Raw genomic sequence first — 18,010 nt, forward strand, 5'->3', positions numbered from 1 at the left:
CAACTGTGTCAGAGTTGGGTATGTACCTGCCTCAAATAAATCCAGCAGGGACTACAGTGCAGGCACACAGGCCCCCATCAGTACTGATCCAGCCCCCTGTGTTTCTCAGAGGCTGCTGATCACTGACACTTGCAACAAAGCTCTGTTCCCTAACTGCTGCTGACCTAGGCAGACATCAGCCCACAGGGAGCACCATTCCTGGGGTACCTTATGTAACTTCTTCACATCTCTTATTTCATGCAGCTGTCGACATTCAAGGATTCCCCAGTAGAGATGCCACTGTTTGAGAGTGGGTTGAAGGACACTTCCCTACCAGCACTGGTGGCTGTTCTTCATATAAGGATGCTTGAGCACCTCTCCACAGCAGGTATCATTCCTAGTGCCACTTTCAGCAATGCCAGGTTAATTCCACAGCGTGTAACTTGCCTGTTATTGCTCCTCCTTTCTGCTGGTCTGGGCTTGACACTTAGAGATGAAGTTTCTGAAGGGTTCAAATCAGCTTGTTGAGCCCCATACAAATGGCCTTCAGAGGTAGAGTTTGCTACAAGCCGTGCGAGGATTTACAAGTCCTCACTAAGAAATGGTCTCCTGTGTAGGAATAGCTACACCAGAAAATGCTTCATGGACACAATAAGCAAATACCACTGTTTGCAGGATTAATGGACAAGGTGGGCATGGCCTGAGGCCACTTGGCTGAGTCAGCTGCAAAATATGCTGGCACCACTTCCCTTTGATCTCTCAGATTTGCAGTGATGGGGTTAAACATAGTAGAGTTGATGAATACTCCAAAGCAACATCTAATAACTGCTGAACATCTGCAAGGAAAGGGGCAAGCTCTGAGCCCTTTCCACAGGTAGGGCAATGAGCAAATATGGACACTCTGCTCTTCGCAGCCTCAGCTGCAAAGGGACAGGGACACTGGACACACATGGAAGTAATTACACATAAAGACTCCAACCCTGTGTTCACCTTGTGCAGTTCAGCCCACTGCCTGTATTGAGTCCAGGGAGTCAGGAGTCAGGACTTCCCTAAGTCCAGTAAAGCTGGATTAATGCCACCAGTGCTGGGGCAAAATCAAAGTCACCCACTCTTCCCTACAGTTTTGATATATTTTAGATCAGACCCTTAAAGATTAAAGGGAAACAATTCATGATGCCAAATTAATATATATTCCCATATATTAGTGAGAGAAAAGTTAATTTCTTACAGTGCCAATTCATATAATTATTACCTCCCTGTGTCCATCAGTACAAATACTGGTACTTGTACCATTACTGCATGACAACCACTAAAATAGGTCGAATTGACTATCACAGACTGTTAAAACAGATTCAACCCTCTTCCACCCCACCCTCCCCCAGCCCACAAACACATTTTAATTTAAACAAGACAAGAGGCATTTTAAAATTGAGACCTGCTCAGAGAAACCCTGCCTGAGTTTCACAACTACAGAAGTAACAGGAAAGAGTATCAACAGGTTACAAAACCAAGAAAAAAGTTACACCGACATTGTGGTTCCTGACCTCCCAATGCTACAGGCTACAGCTAAGAGGTCTGTACAAGTGTCTGTTGTTTTGAAAAGTTTTGAGTCCCTTCAGGAGATTACTCTCACTATTTATTCTGCTGCTATTAGGCTGTGTGTATGCCCCACTGTTCCTAGTCCCGCCAGCTGGGCAAAGTGACCCCACCAGCACAGTTTATGGATATACTGATGGGTTTGGGGGGCTGGAATGTTTTAGGATGGCATCGGTCTGTTTGGGAGGTTCTCTCCGTGAGTCCATGAGTTCACTCCTGAAGCAGGCCGAAAGGAGACTGTAGAGAAGGAACCAGAGAAAAGAAAAAGATGAATGTACAGGACCCTTCACCAGCCACCATGAAAGAAACAGTCACTCTCCACCTTCATGATCACAGTATGGGCTTTGAAGGAGGGGAGGAGCAGATGTCTTCACACCTACAGTGAGGGTATGCAACAGGGAGATTTAGAAAGCTGGAAAGCCCCAGGTGCAAGTGGCTGTTTAGAAAGGAAAACTGCAGGTTGGTAGGGAAGTGTCATTTCTGTGCCCCAGTCTCAGGGATGCAAATGGTGCTCTGATACTGTTTCCCAGTGGGAGAAGAAAAAAGTACTCAGCCAAAGGGGAAAAGGAGAGAAGCAGATGCCACTGAGCACACTTTAAACTTCCAATTACTTAAAAAACAGAAGCTGGTGCTAGGGAGAGAGGATGGTGTCTTACTGTGAAAGGACCATATTGAGTGTGTGTCCCAACAAAGTCAGGGGATCCTCTGCATAAAAGCTGAGGGGTCCCTGGGGACACCAGATAATGTGGAAGGCACTGCACTCTCAGAGCCAGCAAACCAATGCAGCAACACCTTCATATACCTAAGCCCACACTTTTTCTTGCTCACTTCCATCTTGGTAATTCTCTATTGAGAATGTTATCCAAGTGCCTGGAGTTCACAACACATGCAAGCACAGCACTACAAAACCAAACCAAATCATGCAAAAATCCACTATTAGCTTCCACACCAAAACTAAGAATATGGTGGAGATATGAAGAATACTTTCCCCACCAGCTCCCTCCCCATAACAGCAAGCGCCAGGATCCTTGCAGCTCCCATCTCAGCTGGAACACTCCAGGCACTGGATAGCTTGGCTTCGTTATACCTCCCTCTCGTTGGGATAAGCTGTGCTGCTCACTGGATTGGAAGGCAGGCAGTGGGCTGGTATCAGCAGCCTCGCTGATTTGACATGAACATTTGCAGGGATTTAAGAGCCTACTGGGATATAAGACCTACTGGGCCTTCTTGGTAACCCCTGGAAGACTTCATGAAATCCCTTCCATCATGCTATGGCCAATTCAAAGAGACTGTTCTTAAAACAGTGCTCAGAGGGGTGAAACCCACTATGGGAGATTTCGTTTAATATGAAAATGTGTTTTCCAGTGAAACCCTTTGAGACTGTGCAGATACTCACTAGGAATTTTGACAGTAAATGTATTTCACAGTAAAGTATTGAAGAAACTTTCCCTCTCCAATAAGGCACAGGACACCTCTGTTATCTCTGGCAGGGAAGATCTTCTGTCAAATCCATGTTTTAAACAATGGTGGCAGACCATGAAAATGAAGTCTTCTAAATAAACGTGTGCTGCTGTTCAAATATGGGCCCTAGGATTTGGCAGTTAAAAAGGAAGATCAAAAACTGCAGCTGAAAAAAATTTCCCACCTATGATCATGAAGGTATTTGGCATAACAGTAAATATGAGAAAAACATGCACAAAGGAGCAAACAGAGAGAGGAGATGAGACAGAGAAAGATGGCACAATGTGGAGCATTGTAGCATTTTTGGTCATCTTGTGTGACACACCGCTTTCTGCTTGTCACTAGTTTTGTCCTGTTTATTTGGGAACAGTAACACAGTTGCAACTCCTGGTCTGCCAAATGCAATGCTGGTCAGTATGTGCACAAGAGCAACTAGCATATAAATCCAAAATGACAGATTTAGGTTTTTAAATCTATTTTCATCACGATAATCTCATTCATGCTTCTCCTACTCTTCAAAAATGATTCTATTTTGTAGGAATTAAAGGGAAACTTCTTCCCATGCACCTGGATAGCTTTTCTATGTTAATCATCCATCAGAAAAGTAAACTGAAAAATCAAGCAGTTCCTTCATTAAGTCTTGACTAAGAAGTGAATGTGGATGCAGCTCCATTTTGAGAATAAAGAGCCAAAGGCAAATCACAAACATCCCAGCTCCACAGAGCCCTGCTAGGACCTCCAGCTTCCTATACATCTGAACCCAGCTGCTGCATATACACTTTCGTATCTCCCAATTTTAACATACACTTTCAATTAAAGCAAGAGAAGACACAGTTTTGAATGTACATCTCCACTTAAAACATGGAAGGCATTTTCTTTTAAAGCCAGAACAGACCCACAAAACAGTCCCTGTACTGCTGAGTCCAGCCTGGCAAGGAAGCAGTGTCAGAACATCTTCCACCAGAGTTGTTCACTGAACTTGCAGCATGCAAGGTTGATTTTCCTTACTTAAACCAATTCCTATAAAGTGCTTTCTCTCTCCATGCTCACATTGAGACATGAAGCTCCTTTATGATTCTTTTTTGGGGTGCAATTGCATCTGAGTCTTCGCAGCTTAAATGCCCCATAGCCCTGAACACATTCCTCCAGAAACTAAGTCATACCCTGAATTACTGAGTAAAAAGCATCACAATACATCTGCACCTAACAAGTTATTGCTTGGACACAAATTTCAGTAGAGAGGACCCTGCCTGATAGCAAGCTGTCAGCAGAGACAACTGCAGCAGCTCTGGACAAACACTGAAAGTTATTTTTCTCCCCACTCCTGGCATCCTTAAAAGCTCTTAATCTTTCTCCCCAGTATCTGAGCACACTCAGCAGCTGAGAAAAATTAATATATAACTGGACAAATGCCAGGAGACATGCAGAAATAAGCTTCATTGAATTAAATGGCTGGACTCATACACGCTGGTCTTAAAGGTAACACAAATACCAACCTCAGTTGCCAGGAACCCATCCTATTGATATAGGAAGAATGAAAACAGTAATTATGGCAAAGCAACTGTCAGCACCAAGTGAAAGCTGTCATCTGCTGCAGTCCACTTCTGCTTACAAAACCATTTCTCAACTGAAGTGGCTGTAGTTCAGATGCAGCTTTGAAGACAAGCAGCTGAGCGCACCAAGGCCACAATGCCTAGCAGCTAGTAATACAAGCCATGGTATACATAAACAGTGCAGACGACCGATAAAAGTCTCATTATTATTAATAAATGCCTCAGAAAAATATTACAGAGCCCTCAAATGCCCCAATCATTTTGACGCAAGGCTCTTTTCACACCACCACAAGACTCCAGCTGACACTAAAAACACACAGGTCGCAATGTGAACATGCGGAGCTCTGGCAGAAAGCCGTGGTATTGCAGGAGTCCCGAGACAAGGCCAAGACACTGAAATAAATCCCTACAGGCTCAAGTGGGACTTATGTGGTGCCTTGGCCTCGTGCTAACCTCTGCAGAGGAATGAGTTATACCCACAGCCTCCTGACATGTGAGCTTACCAGCAGGAACGCCTGAGATCCTAAGCACTACCGCTGGTGGCTACCTACAGCCCAGGCAGATATTTTCTGCCACCTGATACAGCAGGTGAAGCAATGCCCATGAATGACACCACACTCAGTCTGTCTGGGAAGTCATTCTCTGACCCAGTCTCTGTAACTGCAGAGCTTTGGGAACAGAGGGCAAAATGGAAACCAGATACTTATTTGGCCTTTCTATTCCACCTGCCACTTACACTACCCAAAGTAATCCTGGCGCAGCCCTGGCAGCCAAGTTCAGATAGGGACTACGTCTGCCCGGGTAGAAGGTTCTCATGAGCAACATGGAGAGTCACTGACAAAGAGCAGCTTTTAAAAACCACTTGAAAAGTGCACATGTAGAATCTCTTTGAAGAGCCCACTGGTCACAAAGCAACTCCTGCATGTTGTATCCTTGTGCCAAGACTTCCCACTTCCCTAGCTGAGGAACCATTTATACCCACTGAGACACCAGCTCTCCAGCCATACCAGAGGGGTGCAATAGTGGGGGCTGAGCACGGTCCTGGCTCCACATACTCTTGGCAGGATGCTCAGGTGGGCACCCTGGAGAAGGTGTGGAGATGGCTCCACATTCACTGTTTTTCCCATGGAGCAGAACAGAGAGGTACACACTCACCCTGTGCTTCCCAGCTCTGGAATGCATATGCATTGGATTTCTGTCTGGAGGCAATTCCACAGCACTGCCTTGCTATGCCTTGGACAGTAGCTGGAAGTTAAAAGCAAGGCACTGAGCCTGTCCTCCTCCACTCTCCAAAGCCAAAAAGTGAATTGTGTGGGATGGAAGACTACAGTGGAACCTTGCAAGAAGTCAGAAAGAAGGACTACTCTGCCCCACTGCAGAGGTAATGAAATCTCAACCTCAAACTCGTAATTTCTCATGTTCTGGTCCAGAAAGTTAGCTTTGGCTGAACTTCTGGCATCACTTTCTACTGGCTCTGACTAGGGGGTTAACAAGTAGCTCTGCTGTTGTAAAGGATTTTGCTAAGAAGTACCCTGTGAATGCTTGGCCCTTAGCTGAGCACCATATCCCTACAAACAATTGTGCAGAAGCCTTCTGTGTCTCTCTCCTCTCTCCTCCTTCACACCATCCTTGCTGCAAAGGTCTCTGCAAGCACACTTATACTCACTGCTTCTGGAGCAAGTGCTGGTGCTGTTGCTGCTGCTGCTGCCGGTAGGTCTCAATTGTGTGCTGGGGAAGGTACTGCATAAGTTCCAGGGATTCTTTGATCTTTAGCAGCATTTCATACGTCTCCCGTCCCCTCACCTGGACCATAGGAGAAGGAAAAGGAAGAAAAGAAAAGCTTTACAGGACTGCATCTAGAGTGACAACTATCTCAGCAAGTTTTAGATAAAGTCATAGAATCATAGAATTGGCTGGGTTGGAAGGGACCTCAGAGATCATCAAGTCCAACCCTTGACCCACCACTGCGGTTGCTAGACCATGGCACTGAGTGCCACATCCAGTCTCTTTTTAGAGACTCTAAAGAGTCTAGAGACTCATCTCCAGGGACGGAGAGTCCACTACTTCACTGGGCAGTTCCGATCTGTTAGACAGAAAACATCTTTACCTGCCCCAGATGTTAGCAGATCTGGTGCCGAAGCTTACATGCCTTGAGGAAAAAGAGTACTTGAATCTGGGTGCTGGGTTTGGATCTCCCTGCTTCTCTGAACACACCTTGGTTTGTGATTTATTCAGCTAAATGTGGTTCCAGGGGAAGGAGCTAAACGGCCACTTACAGATAGTTCTTGCCCTTTCTGATCCTACACATAAAGTGTATTTCACTTCTACTGCTTCAGAACGATAGTAATACATATCAAATGCCACAGGAACATCTACCTTCATCAGAAAAACAATATCCATTTTCTCTAGAGAAATGCCCAGAAATGACAGGAGGAAACCCAGACTGGTCTCCCAGACAATCCCAGGACAGACAGATCCCCTTGGACATTCTTCTATGTCTTGAACAAGAAACTCTCAGTCAGAAGCTGACAGTTTCTTTTTTTTTTCTTTTTTGGGGGCATATATATTTAAAATAGGTAGATCTGGGGAATAGAAGAAAAAATATTTTACATCTCATCCTCAGTTCTCTCTGAGGTCTAGGTGAACAGCTAACTTGCCTCAAGTCACCAAGATGCTGAACACAGGTAAATGCAAAGATAGGACTCACAGGCAGGTATAAGAGCTCATCATCTGGAGAACGTCTCTTTTTGATAGATGTCATCTGTATGCCATGAGTTCCTTGTCGAAAAGCTGGAAGAGAAATCCCAAGAGCATCCCATTACAAAAAAGACCAAAAAAACAAACAAAAAAAGGGGAAGAAAAAGAAAAAAGTGGATGAAGTCCATGGCCAGCTCAAGTCTGCAGTGCTCTGAAAGGGTCTCTTGCCTGAGCTGCTCCAGAACTGTGCTTGCAGCTCCTGGCTCTGTAATACAAATGCTGGGTGGCCATACTACCTGGGGAAGGACAACAGCCAAGGAGCACAGGGTATATGGCAAAACCCCAGCAAGCTGTACCTAGAACATGCACTGGCTCTTTGCAGGGAAGACTGCAAGCTTGCTTATTACAGTGCTCACAAGCTGTTGGTGGATCAGTGAACCACGAAGGCGAGATGACAGGGAAGGAGCATGCAGAATCCATTTTGGAAACAAAGCTACCCTCCAACCTGCCTCCTGTTAAAACCTCCTGCCTTGCAGTGCTGCCTAGCGCCTTCACTGAACGTATGTGGGAAACCAAAGCAGAGTTTCCACATTTTGCATGTCTGGTGAGTGTGCTGCACTCTGGAGCACAGGGAGAGACCCCTTGCCAGAGCACTTCTGATATACAGCAGGGTTTATGTGCAGTCTCAGCCTCGACCCCTGTGGCTGAAAGTCACATGCCACAGCAAGAGACAATGACTGTAAGGAGGAGAGAACAGCAGCACGGTCCCAAACAAGCCATAAACATTCAAAAAGCGGTTAGAGCCCCAACCATATACCTTGAGGGTGGCAAGTAAACACCTTCCTCAAGCCACTGCTGGTGGGGCTAATCTAACACAGGCAGAGCCGCAAGGGAGCCCACAAACCCAGACTGTCCAGTACTGTTCTGTGAACACCAGCTCATTTTTCAGGCTGATCGAGCCTAGGAGAACTGATGTTTAATGCCCTCCTTGCCTGCAAGCTTATGCACAGCACCAGTTCGTCTCTGTGGCACAAGCGTGGGGGTAACACCTGCACCCGGTGGCAGCACAGTCTGCAATCTGCCCAGCTCTGCCAGCTACTTACGGCGCTTCGTACCATCACCATTCTTTGTGCTGTCAGAAACTTGCTGCTTGCGGATGCTGTCCTCGTCTGCTTTGCGATCTCTGCCTGGGCAAGCGCAAATGCGGGCTTCAAAGCACCGGCGGCCCAAGACTTGCCCACTGGGAAGAGAGGGGAAAGAGGAAACATCAGATGGAGGGCAGGTCAGCAGCATCTCTCCACTTCACACCTGACTATGCACAGACAGACCCAAACCTCCTATTTCTCAGTCAGGAAAACCCAGACACTAGGCAACTTCCAGCAGCAAAGATTAACAAGTATTTTATGTTCCCTTGTATCAAATTGTCCCTGAAGACCTTGCAACGCTGCCCTAAATGGAAGAGGAGCCAGAAGGCCACCTCACAAGCAAACCTCTGCACTCGTGATGCATTACTTACTCTCTGGTTTCCAGTGTCACGATGATGAGGATCGGGCGACGGTTCATCCCTCCCACGCAGCTACTGTTACACATGAAGTTGTACAAGACAGTTGTGAACTCCGTACCAACCTGGGTAAGACAGAAAGGATGAGCAGGAGAGATGGCAGGTGGAAAGTCTGCTTTTTCCAGGCTCTCCTTTTGTACTCCCACAGCTGTGCTACAGTCACACTAGCATAAAACAGGCCCCACCGCAAGGCTATCTTAAAAGAAGAATTCCTGCTCTGAAGGGATAAAAAAGGTGTTTAAAAGAGGAAGAAGAGATTGTGATGGGGACAGGAAAAGGACAAGGTTCAGTCTCCTTTGACTGGGGTTACACGCCCCCCCCCCCCCCTCCTCTCTTTTGCGTGCTGGGATGCCACCACCCCTGAGCTCACAACGTACCTGAGGTGGCTCGTAGGGGACCAGTACACTCTGCCTCCCAGTGATGGGGTCTTCTACATACTGGGCATGACTGTTCCCTTCCACTCTGATGAGGTGGCTGGGAGGTGCAATCTGCCCTGCAAGGGCAAAGAGGCAAAAAGCAAGAGACACTGTTCAGTCAACCAAGCTCATGCACAAGGTATCAAGATCTTCTACCAAGGGAAACCCCGACACCTGGCCCCAGAGGCCTATCAGAGCACACGTTCCTCCCAGCCCTTAAAGCTTCCCTTCTGCCCACTGCTAGACATGAAAGACATCGCAGACTTTTCTCAAGCTCATGTTGGACACTCGTGAGAGAACCTGAATAGGGACTCCCCAAGATCCCACACTAAGCGAGCCCCAAGGCCACCTGAATGGCAGTTCACAGCAACTCTTTGAGCAGATAACTCCACGTGGATTTTCACAGCAGCTGGAAGCCTTTCTCTCCCTCCCTTGATGTGTACACAATGAAATTTCCTTCAAGTCTCAAACCCCACTCTTTTCCCCATCCACTACTATACCTCTCATCAGTCTTGATCCTAAGATGTTAAAAAAGATTTAAGGAACAGGAGAAACATACATTTAAATAATGGTCAGCCTGGAAACCATGCTTGCTCAGAGCAACAGCAGAAGGGAACATGATCCTATTTGTTTCTAGTCCGCTTTCCATTAATTTAAAAAAATAGTTTCCTTTTTGCAAATTTTCTTCAGTGTTTCTACAACATACAACTAAATTCTGGAGAGGCCCATTATGGGTTCATGCAAAGAATGTTTTGTTTTGAACTATTCATTACTTACTTAAATACAGGAAAAAAATAGTTAATAAGAGTTTAGTTTTATGTTTTGGTTTGTTTTTTTCCTTTCTTAAAACTCCATCACTGAACAGGTGTCAAACCTCAAAAATCCAGTTCCATCAGAAAAGCACTCGACTGATTTGATGCTTGCAAGTCCTTGCTTATTTTTGGGCTTGCCTAACTGCACTGTAACCAGCAAAGGGATTCAGGCCCCTGAGACATCCTGCTGACACCAGCTGTTTTGGTTGTGGGTTTGTTTTGTTTTGGTTTTTTTACAGTAGGAGATAAATAATGTACATAGAGCAAAACAGATGCTCAGCTGAACTTATGTGAACTTCAGCAGCCATGGCCAAAGAGAGCCCAGCCCATGAATTTGCAGAAAACCCCAGGACATTTATAAAGCAGCTGCAACTTCACTAACATGTGGAGAAGCAAATAGCAGATTAAAACATCAATACTGAACTGATAGTGTTAAGTGTACAGGAAGGTTGCCTACAGTTGATGCTGGCACTTAGTATTATCCTGCTGGAGATAAACAGCCCCTCCGTCTCTGAGGCTGGGATTAAGGACTGGAGATGATATTGCATCCTGTTACAAGATCCCTGCCCCAGCAACGTGGAAGCTCATTCCTGAGCAGAAGAACAGCTGCTTCTCATTGCAGGAACAACAGCAGAGCAGGGAAAAGCTGCCAGAAGGGCACTGCCCTGCCATGGGGACAGACATCCATCCAACATGGGCAGGCATGAGGTTTATTTCAGTGCTTTCTTCCCGAGGACATGCTTGTACAGGGACAGCTAGAGTATAGTATGGAGCTTCCTGCTAAGCAGGGGAAATAAAATTCTGCACAAGACACTGCAGTGAGGTCTGCTTCCAGTGGGTTTGCTGTGAAGCTGCTGCCAAATCCCAGCACTGGCCACTCATCAGCCAAGCAGCTTTGGAGAGGGACTGCCAGCAAAGCCCAACCTTCCTTACCCTCGTTGAACTCCCGGCTCAGCTCGTGGTTTGGGCAGCGTTTGACCACTTCGGTGACATGTTCAGCTTTCTTGTAGACTGGCATAGCTCTGATGACAGCTCCCTGAGGTGGTGGGGTCATCACTTTGATCTGGATGGGACATGTCTTGGCAATCTGGCAGTACAGCTTTTTCAGTTCAGTGGAATACTGGATGGGGAAAAAGAGCAAGAGAGAGTCAGGATGTTCAGCTAGAGGTGGGAATGTGCAAGAATGGATGGAGATGGGTTTGCACGGATAGCTGAATGCATCAGCTACTTCATCTGCATTGCATTTGTCCACACAACAGCCAGGCTTCCAGAAAAGTAACAAAAACCCTCTGTTTTAGAATACCTTTCTGTTTTAGAATATTAGAGTATAGCTCTACATCCTGGCTTTCCCAAAGGCAAAAATCATAGAATAGTGTAAGTTCAGTTATAGTGCACTGCTTTTACAAGAACAAAGTGTCTTTATTTCTCTTGGACACACACCCTGTCTCTTCCAAAGGACACACATTATCCACCTAACAAAATGGACACTATTCTTTTCACAACACCCTGGTAATCCTGGAAAACACACACATAAATGTTTGATCCTGTTTTGTAACAAGCCCTCATACTTTTGCAGAGGGATGAAATAAAAACATGAACCTTAGGATTGAACCATACTTGAAAGCAAATCCCTGACCAATCTGGCAGTTGTACCAAATCTGATGTTTCAATCATCTTTTTAAAGCATCTCACATCTCTGCTGACCATGTTAGTAGCACTCTCCACACTTCTAAACTCAAGAGAGTTATGTCCACAAGAGATAAAAAAAAAAAAAAAAAATTCTTTTTTTAAGAAGAACTCAGAAGAGCTGAACAGCCCAAACACCAGGTCCATGGTGAGACCTAGAGCATGACCCAGTAGCTGATTCCAAAACAGAGGTTATGATCATTAAATGAATACCCGCAGCAGAGCAAGATGCTCTCATTCACCGTACTAATTTGGAGCATTTTAGATTCCCTCTTTTAAGATGTTCCCCACAAAAGCAGTAACCCTGGTGCAGATTTTTCCTGTCATGTGCTCACAGCTGGAAACCTTTACTCAGCAAAACATCAAGGCATGGGCTGAACTCACTGGTTTCTGTTCAAAAACCCTCACTGAAATCAGGGCACGTGCTTAGCAGGAACTGTTGCACTGAAACTCTTATATGGTTCAGTACAATATAACCTGAACCCATTTTTCTGGCTGTCCCCCATGAAGGAGACTCTGCAGTCTCTTCTGCTGTTCCAGGTTCTTCCAAAATATGGCAGCTTTCATCAGTACCCTACTCCAGGGGCATTCAGTTTTCTCCTGGTATTCAGCCATTCATGAGTGCAGGGCTCTCCCAGTAACTCTAACCACGTAACCCACAGGAATTGCTGGCATTTCCCCACTTCCATCTCTTTGGTTCTTGCAGAAAAAGAAAAGCGAAAGCCCCAAGGTGGTTGTTTTCTCAAAAAACATCTCCAGCAGCCATGGCCAATACAGCCTCAGTCCCAACTGTTCGAACAGAGCACCGACAGGTTCATACAGGTTGAGAGCACAACTTGGCCATCCACCCTGCCGGGATGGGAAGAGCCAGCACACGCTGGAGTGGGTGGCAGGCGACATGGCAACAGAAGGATTAGCTAGTGATATTCAGGGATTATTTGCATTTCAAAGTGTACGCATTGCAAACATAGGAAAAAACAAAGTTGGGAGAAAGATACCGAGAAGGAGAGAAGGATTAAAAATAAGCCAAGCCAATCCCTCCCCTCCTCAATCTATGCTACATTGCTATATGGCAGAGTTGATGCTATGGGAGTTAAAGTAACAAAAAAAAAAATCTTTAAAATGCAAAGGCCAAATTGTGCAATGCATTTTACGTGCCTGCAGGCTAGAGATTAAACCCACAAAGGATTTACCCTGCCCGCGGAAATGGGAAACATGCCAAACAATTACAAAAAAAAGTTGCGAAACAGATCTAGATGGTGATTTATATCATACATCTTTTTACCTGAAATTCCTTATTGTTTTTTAATTAAAAAGTAATTCCTTACTGAAGGCAAGAGTGAGCTCACTATGTTGTCTTTTCATCGAGAGACAGGAAAAGAATCACTTTTATTTGAAAGTGGAAGAAAATTTAGAAAGCATCGTTTCCTTCAACAGTTCATTAATAGCATTGTGAGGGTTTCAAGGACAGAAAGCCTCAAAAATCTCAAAAAGCCAGCTAATCACCTGGATGCCTTGACATCATTGAAGTGAAAAGAAATTGGGCACCCAAAGGCGATGGGCCGAAATGAAAGCATAAATATGGAAGTGCGATGAGGCAGTGAGGGCACAGCACATGCCAGGAGCTGATGTGTCCAGTGTCTGCTGGCATCCGGAGAATTGAACAAATGGAAAGGGATACACACCCCTTGGTCACGGATCAGAAGGGTTGGTGTTGACTGTAATTGTATGTATAATGCCTTCAAAGCCAGAATGCTGGGGTTATAAGACCGGGGGTTGGGGGAAGTAAAATTACTGCTTTCAGAAGGATGGAAGAGCTGCCCAACACCAACATGAATACTGAGGCTCCAGGTCAAATGATGTAGACCCTCAGTCAATAAAAGGAAGGGATCTGCTCCTCGTCCACCCCCTCAGCACAGCAATTGTCAGATAGAAGGTATCAGACTTGCAGCTTAAATTCACAGAAAGTAGTCAAGGGCTAATGGGTTATGATGAACAAGCCTGCTCAACAAATATACATATGTGTCCCCAAAACACAGGGCAGACTCAGTAACTCTAAGCTCTGGTCAGTATCTTGAACTTGGCACGTCAGAGAGGGAGGCTGACCAGGAGGGTGCTCACCTCTGCTTCACAGCATGGCCTGGGGATGGGGAGGCAAGCAGCAGCAGCAGCACCCAGTAGAGGTGGACGAGACAGGAGGGCTGCCTAGCCTTTTTGTCACCTGTTTGCAAGAGGAGGACAAGCCTCATGGGCACTTCACAGGGCTCAGGGCCATGGCACAGTGCCATGGTTTCACATCTACCTCAGGCACAGGCACCTGTGAGCATGCAATTGCCAAGTGACCGATCATTTAACACCGGTGTAAATCTGTCCACGGGGTACCTGCTGTCAGACAGTAAGGGGCTTGAGTTTCCCACCCTGCCAACTTTGCTGCAATCACAGGTAACCTGACACTCAGACATCTATTGGCATAAATAGATATGAACAACTAGGTCACAGTGACTTCGTACTGGATTGGTGATAATTGCTACATCCATGAAGCAACACAGGATATTGCATATAGATTTCAAAGCAAATAAACATCAGAAAAAAAAATTCAACGCAGGAGATGTCAGGGCATTCAGAGAGTATCTGCAAGCAAGGGTTGTCCCTCTCATCCCCATCTCACTGAAAGACACAGTCATCCTGCCCACCATTTGGCTACGGGAACTGACAAGACTGTCGCTGTAAGAGGGATAAGAACATGAGAACAGTAATTTGCAGAAATTCAGGGCAGGACTATTAATCAACACACTTCCATCACTTGCTAGTGTAGGAATACTAAATTCATTAGGAGCAGAAACACAAAAAAGGAGCCTGACCCAATCAACAAGACTGCCCTTTAGTGTAATGACAGTAGTCATGATCTAGCAGCAGGAACAAGAGCTGCACCAACTGCCTGAAGAATGTGAACACACTTCTACCAGACGTATTGACCAGAAAGTTACTCAAAACAAAGAGTGGAGCCTGGTGACTTGCTACCTGTTCAAGAAGGAGAGGAAAGAGCTTTGGCCCAGACTTTTCTTTGGGGTTCAAGTGCTGCAAGTCATGCCCAAATAAGCATACTTCAAGAGACTGCTAAGAACAAGAGTGAATTTAGTTTTTTGCTTAATAATATGTTTTAAAAGGAAAGAAGAAAACATTCCAGTGCCTGCAGCCCTGCCCTCCCCACCTGCCCGTGCAGACATACTGTATTACCCACTCTTGGCACCATGGCTGGTAATTCAGTATCACAATACACACACGCCAGCTACCATCAGGCAACACCTGTCTGATTTCTCAGCAAGCCCCTTCTCCTGAAGGTGTGTCAACAAAGGCTTTAAAGGAGGAAAAAAGAAAATCACCACTTTTCACCTTTCAAGTGGAGAGGTTTTTGCTAGAGAGGACAGAAGACTCCTGGAAGTAAGTGCTGAGTGCAATACAAGCTGCAATGGCTTTTCATCAAGCATTTAGCTCCCCTGACTAAAACTGCAAAACTCTGATGCAGTGAAATCCCCCAAGAACTACTTTGGAAATCTACCTCTAACATGAGTCTTACCATCTGATCTAGCCGAGGGATTATGGCCCCTAAGTCTTTAAAGAAAACCAGGTTCAGCCAGCTCTGTGAATGCTGATGGATGTCAACTTGAAGGTGATCCCAGAGGCTGGCTTACAGCATGACAGCTCCCCAAGTCCCTTCTGCTCAGATCAACAGGTCTTTCACATCTTTTGCAAAATGCTTTCAAGAAGCCATGTTTTAGTTCAACTTGCTTAAACACTAGATTCATTTTTATTTGTTGTTTTCTAAGCTGTCAGCTTTGCCTTCTCACCTATCTAACTCCAAAAGGGGAAAAAAGAACAGGTTAGAAGAGTGGGAGAGCAACATTTTACTTGCACCAAAGAGTTTGCAGATGAGAACAAGTAGTTGCAAAGAAATAAGGGGGAAAAAAAAAACCAAACCTGCATAACGTTTATCCCCTTAGGAAAAAAAAAAGGGCAGTGGAAAGAAAGTGGAATTTTGATGAACAGTGATTTAACTTTTCATTCATAAAAAACAGCTAAGGGGGCAGCATACATATGTCAGCATATGCACACATGCCCCTAGGAACTGACGTGTAACCAGAGGACACACAAGCCCAAGAAGAGCTGTACTGGGGGCACTGTGAACATGGATGTCTCCTACCAGATGTAATCTCCCCCTAAGCGTAACCTTAACCCTAACACCTTACTAGCTGAATTGTTGCAGCTCCAGTTTGAGGTTATCTGTCTTATGAGGCTCCAGAGAAAAGCAAACCACTTGGTCCTAGAAGATGTAGCAGACTTTCAAACCACAGGCAAGAGAGACGGGTCCAGCACTCATGAGTCCCAATGTGCCTACAGATCCACCACACCTGACAACAACCCCCAGACTTGCAGCCCACCACACCAGTAAGAATCCCCCACCTGAAAGGGAAGCCACCATATGATGGGCAGGGAAGCCAGAAGCCAGAGGCCACAAGGGCTGCGCCCACATCTCCCAGACCCGAAGCAAAGGAAAAACCATGTCATCCCCTTGGGGAATGGCAGTGATTCACCCAAGGGCGTCCACTGTGGCAGAGACTTCAATATCATTTTCTCCTCGAGTTCCTCTGCCCTCTCCCCATCCCTGCTGCCATGTGCCTCTCCAGGCGCGCACCAAGGGTGCTGACGAGCTATTAAAATCCTTCCTCCGAGCACTTTTCCCCAGGAGCCGCAGCCAAAGGCCGCCTGTTGCCACCTGTCAGTCGCAGGGATTAATTACCTGCGCCGGGCTGGGAGCGGCACATTCCTCCTCAGCCTCACCCTCCGAGATGTTGACATCAGGCAGGTGGGCCCCGCATCCCCCCGGCCGGCGGCGCGGAGGGGACGGTGGAAGGGGGGATGTGACCCACAGGCTTCGTGGGGACAGGCAGTGCCAGTGCCGTGAAAACCACAGGAGGAAAAGGAAGAAGTGTGGAGGAGCGTGTCGGGGCAGCTTCACGCTGCCCTGGGGCTGGCACCGCTCCCACCGCTGGACCAGAGGCCGACGGCAGCTGGTGCTTGGATAGCTTTGTGAAAAAAAAAAAAAACTAAGAAAAAATATATGTATGTTGACCTGCTTAGGTAAACAGGGAAGGGGAGGGGTGGCAGGGAGGAGAAAGGAGAAACATAGCCTGCGGATAAGGATTTGGCAGGATGGTGCCTGGTGTGACGGATCCCCTCCTTGTGTGCAGCCCCCCTTGCCCTCTCCCCACCGGCTGTGGCCAACCATGGGGCTTAGCCCATGGGCAGGGACTTGGGACACATGGTGCTGCCCACCAAAGGACTGAAAACAGCCCCTTGCACCTGGCTGAGCTGGTACAGCTCTCGCATTGTGCTGTTGTGCAATGCAGAAGGACAAAAAAGCAGGCTTTTTTCCCTGCTGGCAGATGTAGGGCTGCGTACACAACCACCTATTCGCCATGGAGTAAAGAGCTAGCTCTGTGTGCCTCCTCCACGTACAAACCCCCATGATTTCCTCTGCATTTCACTCCTGCCCAGTCCCCAAGCACCACTCTGCAAATGTCCATCTCCAGCTGCACATCCCATCACACAGGACAGTGCTGCAGCAGGCAGAGAAGAGTGTGCACAGGGACATGAACACATGATCATTCTGTAGGAGACTCCCTAAAATTCCCCCAAAATTGTGTTTGGACCATCCACTCAACTCTCTCATCTTTAGGAAAATGAGATAATTTGTTCATGAGACAATATTTCAGCATCTCACTTGAGGCTCCCCACGGATTTTAATTTTAAATTATCTTGATCAGGATATACTGTATCTGTTTTCAGAATAATCCTACCTAACACTGCCAGCAAAGCCACAATAATAACAGAAGAAAGACTGATATTTTCCCATTCTACTTCTACACTGTGAAACAGTTCTAAATTTGAAAGGCTTTTACATTTCAATTTCATAACTACATTCATATTTCATCAACAAGTGAAGACCACTTGAGGTTTGGCTTGAATACACTTTTTAAAATTATAACAATTACCAAAAAAAAAAAAAAAAAAAAAAAAATTTAACTGAAAAGTATCCTGTTCCAGGAGAAAAAAACCCAAAACAACCCTGATGGAAAACTTCAGAGGCAAGCTGGGAATTATTTTACTCACACTTTTTGATACAAAGTGATGGCTGTAAAGGAAAGTTTTACTATTTGATTTTGCTAGTTAAGTTCTCCTCCTTTGGTA

General features: G+C 46.0%; 1 protein-coding gene across 9 annotated transcripts in view; it reads right to left on the reverse strand.

The window, feature by feature from the left end:
* The window catches only part of TP63 (tumor protein p63), a 165,188-nt gene that overhangs the window by 11,408 nt on the left and 135,770 nt on the right, over positions 1–18,010 (reverse strand). For 5 of the 9 annotated variants that reach the window (XM_071752321.1, XM_071752326.1, XM_071752323.1 and 2 more), the window contains 6 exons: positions 11,009–11,195; positions 9,225–9,340; positions 8,803–8,912; positions 8,390–8,526; positions 7,297–7,379; positions 6,256–6,392 (listed from right to left, as the gene is read on the reverse strand). In XM_071752321.1, the coding sequence (XP_071608422.1) occupies positions 6,256–6,392; positions 7,297–7,379; positions 8,390–8,526; positions 8,803–8,912; positions 9,225–9,340; positions 11,009–11,195 (770 nt within the window). Of the gene's footprint in view, positions 1–1,364; positions 1,813–6,255; positions 6,393–7,296; positions 7,380–8,389; positions 8,527–8,802; positions 8,913–9,224; positions 9,341–11,008; positions 11,196–18,010 lie in introns of those variants that run through there. The other 4 variants (XM_071752322.1, XM_071752325.1, XM_071752329.1 and 1 more) reach the window with 2 other exon arrangements.

Source organism: Heliangelus exortis, chromosome 9 (genome assembly GCF_036169615.1).
Source record: "Heliangelus exortis chromosome 9, bHelExo1.hap1, whole genome shotgun sequence".
NCBI classification, from domain to species: domain Eukaryota; kingdom Metazoa; phylum Chordata; class Aves; order Apodiformes; family Trochilidae; genus Heliangelus; species Heliangelus exortis.